The 8974-nt window shown below is 53.5% G+C and overlaps 1 protein-coding gene across 1 annotated transcript; it reads right to left on the bottom strand.

The window, feature by feature from the left end:
• Positions 1-1817: 1817 nt before the first annotated feature.
• On the bottom strand, positions 1818-8742 carry WAS (WASP actin nucleation promoting factor). Its single transcript, XM_032426680.1, has 13 exons — positions 8654-8742; positions 7836-8001; positions 7376-7516; positions 6441-6527; positions 6235-6337; positions 6081-6122; positions 5935-5988; positions 5094-5268; positions 4015-4057; positions 3660-3813; positions 3058-3461; positions 2696-2810; positions 1818-2066 (listed from the first exon to the last, which is right to left on the bottom strand). Exons 2-13 carry the CDS (start codon positions 7965-7967, stop codon positions 2011-2013), a joined length of 1506 nt encoding a protein of 501 aa, XP_032282571.1. The 5' UTR covers positions 7968-8001; positions 8654-8742; the 3' UTR covers positions 1818-2010.
• Between the last annotated feature and the right edge of the window lie 232 nt (positions 8743-8974).

Below are 8974 nucleotides of genomic sequence, written 5' to 3'. Positions count from 1 at the left end.
GCAGAGTGGGAGAGGGAGAAGCAGGATTCCCGCAGAGCAGGGAGCCTGATGAGGGGCTCGATCCCAGGACCCTGAGATCATGACCCAAGCCGAAGGCAGTCGCTTAACGACTGAGCCACCCAGGCGCCCCTACAGGGGAATTCTTAAGAGCAAAGCCAGCTCCCACCTCCCACACCTCTACCCTGGCCCTGGCTCTCCTTTGCTCCCTCCTCTGACCCCCAGCCTGCACCTCAGATCATTTGAAATTCTTCCACTGGTCTTGCAGATGGATGAAGCCTGTCCTCTCTGGATTCCTCCTCACTGTTATCTTTCTCCCCACTCCCCTCCTCCTCCTCTAAAGGTAGGATACCTGAGGTCTTGAATCCACCAGATTTCAGAAATGGAAAGGAGTAGACACCTCTGCTAGGGCTCTGATGTGCAAGAGCTTCTAATCACTCCCTTGGAAATAGCTTTAAACACCAGGGACAGGGGCGCCTGGGTGGCTCAGTTGTTGGGCATCTGCCTTCGGCTCAGGTCATGATCCCAGGGTCCTGGGATCGAGCCCCGCATCGGGCTCCCTGCTCAGCGGGAAGCCTGCTTCTCCCTCTCCTACTCCCCCTGCTTGTGTTCCCTCTCTCACTGTCAAATAAATAAATAAAATCTTAAAAAAAAAATAAACACCAGGGACAGTTTTGCGTTGCTCCTTTTTTTCTGGTGAGTAATTCCTAGAAGAGGAGGGGGAACCCAATGGGATCTCAGTTGCAAATCAGTTACATATTGTTACCACCCTTGTATAGATGAAGAAACTGAGGCTCAGAGGTGGGGCATCTTGCCCAGGTTCTAGAGCCGATTTGTTTTGAGTCTTTGCCTCTTCCACTGCCACTGGCCAGGACTTGGTTTGCGCTGAGAACTAGGCAGAACCAAATTTTAAAATGGAGAGAGGGGTCCTGCCCATCAGGATCCTGGTGTGTGAGTTGTGTGCATGGGAGAGTAAGTCTGACCATTGAGTATTCTCTTGATCTAATATTGTGCCGATTGGACCTTAAAAAAAAATAACTAAGCAAATAACTGAACGAATAACTCCTGCAAATTCACCATGTTCAACCTCACACCAAACTTTTCCCCCACCTCAGGGCCTTCGCACAAGCTGCTCCTTCTGCCTGGAATGCCCTCCCCCCAAAGATTTACTGGTTGACTCCTCTCTCTTTAGGTTCTGCACGACTGTCACAGCGTCCTGGTGGCCTTCCCTGGATGTTCCATCTGAAGGCCATTCCCCCTCAGCATATCACAGCCCTTGTCACCATCTGCAACTATCTTTCATTTCTATTTGATTCCTGGTTTCATATCTGTCTCCTCCACTAGAATGTTGGCGTCACTAGGTTTTCTTCCCACGGCTTTAGCTCCAGCCCCGAGAGTAGTGCCCAGCAACAAATGTTTGTGGGAAGAAAGAAGGGCAGAGGGGGGCCTGGGTGGCTCAGTCGTTAAGCATCTGCCTTCGGCTCAGGTCATGGTCTCGGGGTCCTGGGATCGAGTCCCACATCGGGTTCCCTGCTCCGTGGGAAGCCTGCTTCTCCCTCTCCCACTCCCCCTGCTTGTGTTCCCTCTCTCACTGTGTCTCTCTCTGTCGGATAAATAAATAAAATCTTAAAAAAAAAAAAGGGCAGAAGGGAACAAAGAAATAAATGAGGGAACAAATGAGTGAATAAATAAATGAATGAAATGGGATAGATGAATAAAAGAGACTTTGGGGCTACAGGACCCCAAATTTCCACATTTGGAATATAAACCAACTGAGATTTAGAGAAACAAAAAGATAGTTATTTTATTTTGGTCTCAAAATCCTTATGTGAGGAGAACCGAGAAATTCTGTATAAAAAGGGGCCCTGGCTCCTGCTAGGGTGAATGTTGGGGACCAGCTTTGGAAGGGTCGGTGGGGAAGAAACGGGGCCTGAGGGCCCTGGAGGCCGGGAGCAGAGGGCAGCGAGCCGCGGCTGCCAGGGGAGGGGGCTCAGAACAGGTGGCGAGGGTGACTCAGTCGTCCCACTCATCGTCCTCATCCTCTTCGCCGGCCTGGTCCTCCCCTTCGTCTGGAGGGAGAGAGAAAGTGGGACTCAGGATGGGCAGAAGGGTTCAAAGGCCAGGGGTGGGGTGAAGTTCCTGGGGTCTGAGAGGTCAAGACTCAGGGTTCTGGGGGGCTGAGGTCTCCTGGGGGCCCGTGCAGTTGAATGAAGAAGGGGCCCCTCAGAGCAGGGAGAGTGACGGTGTGGGCTGGAGTTGGAATGAAAGTTAATATCACTGTCAAAAATGTGGTGTCACACAAGGGTTAATGCTAGGTTTCTTTCTTAATGGGGCGAATTTAAGTATTACAGCGAAGGTGGAGTACATTACAATATTACTATTTCATAGCAGGCTAATGTTAATACTGTTGACCCATAATGGGTAATTGATGATCGCGCTGTCAAAAGATGAGGCTTGTTAAAATATTGTCGTGTAATGGATTCATACTAATCTCGTGGACCTACCCTGGGATTAATGTTAATGTTATCGGCAAAGACAGAGTGAATTCTATTATTGTTCCATGATGACAGCGTTAACACTGTCAAAAAGGAGATTGACACGAGAGTCATGATGGGGTGACTGTTACTACTGGTGGTAGCCGGTGGGGTGTCTTCACCGGGAAGCGGGCTGGCCGGCCTGGCAAAGGGCGGGCTCTCACCTGAGGAGTGGATGGCTCTGCTTCTCTTCTGCATCACGTGCATGAGGGCTCCCACCAGCCCTTCCGAGCTCTGAGGGGGAGGCTGCAGCGCTGAGCTCTCTGGGGCCCCGGGCGTCTGCGGCAAGCGGGGTCCAGCACAGAGGGTTCAAGGCCCGCCCCTTCCTCGTCATTTCCCCTCCCATACACTCCATTCCCCTTCAGGGTTCCCAACCTACCTCTCCCCACCGGCCTCCCAGCCCTGTCACTGAAACCCAAAAGCCTGGGGCCTCTGCGAGTTTCAGCCCTGGGCCCCAAGATCCTGACTTGCCCAGCACCCCCGAGTCCCAGAGCCCCCCCCAATCCTCCATCTCGCCCGTCTTCACCTTGTTCAGCTGAATTCCCTGCCGGATTTGATCCAAAAGTGCCCCCCGACCTCCACCGGGGGCCGGGCCCCCCACAGGCCCCAGAGCAGGAGGTGGGGGAGGGATTGGCCCACCCCCACAGATGGGTGGTGGGGGTGGTGGTGGTGGTGGTGGAGGCACGGGGGGCCCTCCAGCTCCAGGGGGCGGAGGGGGCAGTGGTCCAGAACGTCCAGTGGCTGGAGGGGGTGGTGGTGGAGGGCCCCCTCGGCCTGGGGGTGGGGGTGCCCGGGGAGTTGGTGGGGGTGGAGCACCTCCCAAAGGTACAGGGGGCAGTGGACCAGAGCGACCCTTGTTGCTCCCGATTGTAGGGGGCCGGGGGGCCTGGTTTCCTCCTCTGGATGGCGGCGGGGGTGGTGGAAGCGGCTCTGGCGGTGGGGGGGGAATAACACAGAGCTATTGTTACAGTTCTCTTCAGAGCCTCGATTTTGCTCATTTGTAACATGGGCACCCCAACTGACCAACTCCTGATTCAAGCAGTGTAAGGGTACCCATGAGGACTGACAGACTGCAGTGTATCTCTTAGGAATCAGCTCCTAGGGCTGGAAAAGAAGGGGGGTGCTCACCCTGGCGCCTCATCTCCTGCCGCACAGCCTCTAGCCCGCCCTGGTCCTCAATGAAATCGTAGATCAGTTTGGAGGTCTCGGCATCCGTGAGCTGGGCCTCACTGATTCCTGCCCTGGAGAACAGACTCCGCAGGTCCGGGTCCAGGTTGTTTACCTGCCCAGGAGGAAAAAGGCGGCAAGGGCAGTGGGGGGGGAATAAGGTGGATAGGGGAGGGGCACGGATTATCATTGGGTCCACCCCAGAGGGGGGATCTGAGTGTAGAAAGGGTGGGGTCTGGGGGTAGGTGTGAGCCAGTGGACCACGGAAGGGTAGGCAGGTAGTTAAGTGGGTCAAGGGGTCTTTGGAATTACTCACGTCAAATCCATTCTGGGGGTCCCACCCCACGTGGCTGACATGTCTGGGGGAGGTGAGGAGATCCCAGTGAAGCCCCACTGCCCTTCCTTCCCTCCCTTCCTAGTGAAGCCCTCTTGCCCTCCCCTGCCCAGAGGGACTCTGAGGGGCCAGAATTACTGGATGAGACCTAAGTGAATGAATGAGTGACTGAATGAGAGCAGTAGTTATGGAATTAGAAGGGGTCCATGGTTTGTACTGCCCATCTGTCCAAACATCCCTTTTTCTACCATCCATACACCCATCCATTTGTCCACCTAGCCATTTGCATTCACCTGTCAGACCACCCATCTATTGTATATTTGTCTTTCTACTCATCTGCCCACATACATCTATTTACCCGTTTCTCTGCCAACCTGTCTTCACACACGCTTGTCCATCTACCCATCCATCTACCCATGTGCCCACCTTTCAATCCATCCACTCTTTTGTCTACCTATTCAAGCACACACTTCTATTTATCCATTGAACTGTCTGTTCATCCACGCATCTGGCCACCTATCCATCCCCATCCACCTTCTCTGTGAACCAACCAGATATCCATCCATCTGTCCAGACACTCATCCACTCACCCATCCATCTACCCTCCCACTTCCCATTTACCCATTCACCCATCCATCCAACCACCTATCCACTCATTCCCCGACCAACCCATTCATTCATTCATTCATTCATTCATTCATCCAGCCATTCATCTACCCACCCACCCATCCACTCACCCACCAGCCCACCCAGGGTGGGACTAAGGGGAAGCAAGTGAGGTGCCTAGGGCGCAAAAGTTAAGGAGGCCCTCCCTCTCAGAGTCATGAACTGCAGTTGCATGACCCTTAGAATAACTGCCTCTGTAAATTTTGCAACATTAGTGCCTCACTTGCCTCTCCCTAGTCCTGGCCTTGCACCCAGCCACCTACTCACTCATCTACCTACCCACCCACCCATCCATCTTCCATCCTTCCATCCACCCAGCTCTCTTCCTGCCCATCTTTTCATCTGCCCCCCACCCCCAAAAGGGATCTGTGGGACTAGTGGGGAAAGGTTCTCACTTGAATCCACTTGGTGCACCAATATCAGCCTTGCTGATCTTCTTCTTCCCTGAGCGTTTCTTATCAGCTGGGCCAGGCCCAGGTGCTGGGAGCCCACGGTATCGTGAACTCGTGATGTCGGGGTTCTGGATGTCCACTGTTACTAGCCCCAGGGACAGTTGGCCAGATGCTGGGCCTGTGGGGAGAATAGGGTGATTGAGCCATTGACCTACTTACCTACCAACCAAAGCATAGGGGCAAGAGATAGGGCGAGTGTTGGGGGAATCTGTGTGTGTGTGTTTGATGGTCATGGAGGGTGTAGGTGAGGGGTCCAATTAGGGTTTATGGAGAAGTGGATGGGTGGGTTCCACAAACCATTCTTACCTTCACCAATTCATTTATTTATTCATCCACTCATGCTTATCACTTAATTATTGATTCATTCATTCATGGCTCAGTAACCAATTAATTTGTTAAATCATTCATTCATTCAGTCAGTCAATCATTGCTTTCTTCACTGATTGAAATGTTGTGTCACTTATTCATTTACTTGCTGTTCAATTCATTCCCTCATTCATTAACTGAGTCAATCACCCATCCATCCATTCATCCATATATCCACATCCTCATTCACCTATACATCTGTACACCCACCTATACATCTATATATCTACGTTTTCATCTTCCCATCAATTCATCCTCCACTCAGCCATCTATCCACCCACCCATCCACCCACCCATTTGCCCACTTTATCTCTGCACTCCCCAACTACTCATCCATCCACCCACTCCTCACCCATCTATCCATCTACTCCCCCACCCACCTGTCCACCTAGAGACACAGGGAAGAATCAGCACTCACCCCCTTGGTCTCCGCCTGGGTGTGGGGGCAGGGGTGGGAGCCCTCCTCTTCTCTCTGGAAAGATGGAATGGGTAGAGAGCTATTACAACCCTGCCATAGGTTCCTGGGCTAGCCCCTTAGTACCCTCCTTGAACTTGAAGACTCACCTTCATTGGCTGGTGCTGGTGGTGGGGGTAGCTGGCGTCTATCTGTGGAGAGACAGGTGGACTGGGAACCAGAACCATAAGAGGGGCTTCTCCAGCTCCCTACTCTTGCACACACTTCTGCCCAACCTCCTTTCCTCCCCGAAGGCCTCCTCACCTCCACTTTGCCTCTGATTCCTTTTTTGGATCTTCTCCTGCACCAGGGCCCGGAAGGCCTGGGCCTCGCCCTCATCTGCAAAGTTCAGCCCTGCTTGGCAGGCCTGCACACATCTTGGGCTCAATAGCCTTCCAGGCGCCCCCCCGCACCTTTCCCATCTCCTCCCCACACCCCACCTGAGGCCCAGGGGTTGAGGGGTCACTCACATCTCCAGCAAAAGTGTGGAAGAAGGGGGTGGGAGTGGAATAGACCAACTGTGAGTACAGCTCCTGTTCCCAGAGCAGCCGGCCAGCCTGGAGAGGTGAGGAGGGGGCACATTAGCAGGGAGGCATGCCCTGGGTGGCAGGCCTCTGTTATCCGGGCAAGGAGAATGGTGTCCTAATTTGGGGCCCCAGGATCAGATTGGAGACCTCCAGCTTATCATCAGAGTTAGGGGTCTAGATGTCAGTTGTGGAGGGTTGGGGTACCATATGGGAGTTAGACATTGCAGTCAGAGATTTGGATTTGGGGTTCAGGGCCCCAGATGTGGGACTTGGGGGCTTGAATATGAGGGTTTAGGACTCCAGTCCTAGGAAACTGAGCCCATTCATAGACTCCATCTTACATCCTTCCTTTATGGGGGGCCTTCATCTGGGCAGGTAGGGCTCCAGTACTGGGAGCTGGAGTTGAGATTTGAGGTTCAGACACACAGACTTGAAAGTTTTGGGGGTGGGGGATTCAGTCAAGGTATATGCAATTTGATGTTTGTGAGGCAAAGCTATGGCTTAGGAGCTAGGCAAACATTTAGGGTCCAGGAGTTTTGACGGGGGGATTTCTGGAACCCAAAAGTTTGAGTTTAGAACAGATTTGAGGTTCAGGTAAAAATACAGTGCTCATTTTTTTTTTTTTTTTTGAGTTCATGAAACAGATCAGATTTAGGAGCTATACTAATAGTTGGGGGGTTATAAATCTTGACATGGGGATTCTGGGGTCAGTCATCAAAGACAAAGAAAGCCAAACCAGAGTTTGACGTCTAGATGAAGTCTTTGGTTCTGGGGCTCAGGGGTTCACTGCTCTGTCCAAGGCCTTGGGGCTTTAGACACGGATCTGGGTTTGCGGGTTGAAAACTGGTTTGCACGTCCAGCGGGGGGATGGGGGTCACCTGAAGGCCATAAAGACGGATGAAGTAGGACTTCTGGGGGTTATCCTTCACGAAGCACACAGCCCCACAGTGCTCCTTGGTCCAGTGCTCAGCTCCAGGAGGTAGTGCCAGGTACAGCTGAACAACAGCGGTGGCCAGTGTCTGGGAGGGAAGAGCAGGGCTCAGGGGAATCTGGTTAGCCAGAGGGTCTAGTTCTTCCTTGTCCGCGGCTGTCCTGGCTCCAAAGGAAGAGCCGAAGCCAGAGGGAAAGTAGACAGACATCGCAATCAAGATCTTCCTGGGATTGGTGAATGGGGGTAAGTGGGTTTTAGGAGAGGAGATGATGGAGAAGGGAAGGAAGAGGGGAGGAGGGGAGGAAAGAGGAGGAAAGGAGAAGGATGGGGATGAGGAGGCAGAAGAGGAGGAGAGGAAGAGGAGGAAAGGGAGGGAGACAGGGAGGGCCAGGAGATCCCCAGCTCACCCAGCATTTCCGACCCAGCATCTCGAAGAGTCGCTGGTTCTCGTGGTCGTGGAGGAGTGTGGAGGGTATGTTCTGCTGAACCCCTGGTCCTCCGCGACCCCCAGACCTGCCTCCCACAGGGCCCCCACTCATGGTGCCTCCTGCCCTTGTCCTCTCCGGTCAGGCTCTGGGTGCAGGGTAAGAAGAGGAACTTCCGCAGTGCACAGGGGAACAGGAAGTACAAAAAACCACAAGGGAAACAAGTCCTCCAGGGGCCCCTGGGTGGGCCCGGCCTCCTCCTCCCTCCCTCAGACAGGCTTGGACCCTCCTCCCTCAGAATGGGGCCCTCCTCCATTTGGCTGGTTAACACCTGTCTTTGGGGCCAGCTCATGTCTTCCTCCTTCTTTCTTACTCCCCGAGGCCCATTTCCCTCGGACTGGCTCAGATCCTCCTCCCTCTGATTGGCTGGGAGCAAGAGCTAGGCCACTGCTGCACTTCCGCTGGAGGACGCTATGGTGGGGAGCAGTCCGGGGGCTGAGCGGCCTCCTTCCTCCCCAAAGCATCCAGCTGCTCTGGGCCTGAGGCCCAAGGCCCCTCGTGTGGAAGGGTTACCGTGTTAAAACTTTTCCTCTAATAACATTGAGTGCCTGGGATCCCCCCGCCCCGCTCGTGAGACCCCCAACAATGCACGGACCCCCAGCTCCCTTCCCCATCCCTTACCCCTGCCTCCCCGCAGTTCCCAAACCACTTTCTGCTTCTCATCCCTTCACAGCATATGACTGCCTAGGCAACGTCTAGTTTAATCCCCCATCTTGTTTAATCCCCCGTTGCTTTTGAACCTTTAAAAGTCTGGATTCTTGAGGCGCCTGGGTGGCTCAGTCTGTTAAGCAGCTGCCTTCAGCTAAGGTCATGGTCCCAGGGTCCTGGCGCCGTGTCGTCGGGCTCCTTGCTCAGCAGGGAGCCTGCTTCTCCCTCTCCCCGATTGTGCTCTCTCTATCTCTCTCTCTCTCTGTGTCAAATAAATAAATACAATCTTAAAAAATAAAATAAAAGTCTGGATTCTTCAGAGTCTTGCTTTTTCTCCCCCACACAATGCACTACGTTTACCCAATGTTGATGTAAGCCACCGAATGTATGTGCCCCGCGGTGTTCTGACCTCT

Source organism: Phoca vitulina, unplaced genomic scaffold, assembly GCF_004348235.1.
Source record: "Phoca vitulina isolate PV1807 unplaced genomic scaffold, GSC_HSeal_1.0 scaffold35, whole genome shotgun sequence".
Lineage (NCBI taxonomy): Eukaryota > Metazoa > Chordata > Mammalia > Carnivora > Phocidae > Phoca > Phoca vitulina.
The sequence above is the reverse complement of the archived record's forward strand: the minus strand, read 5'-3'. Positions and strand labels throughout refer to the sequence as shown.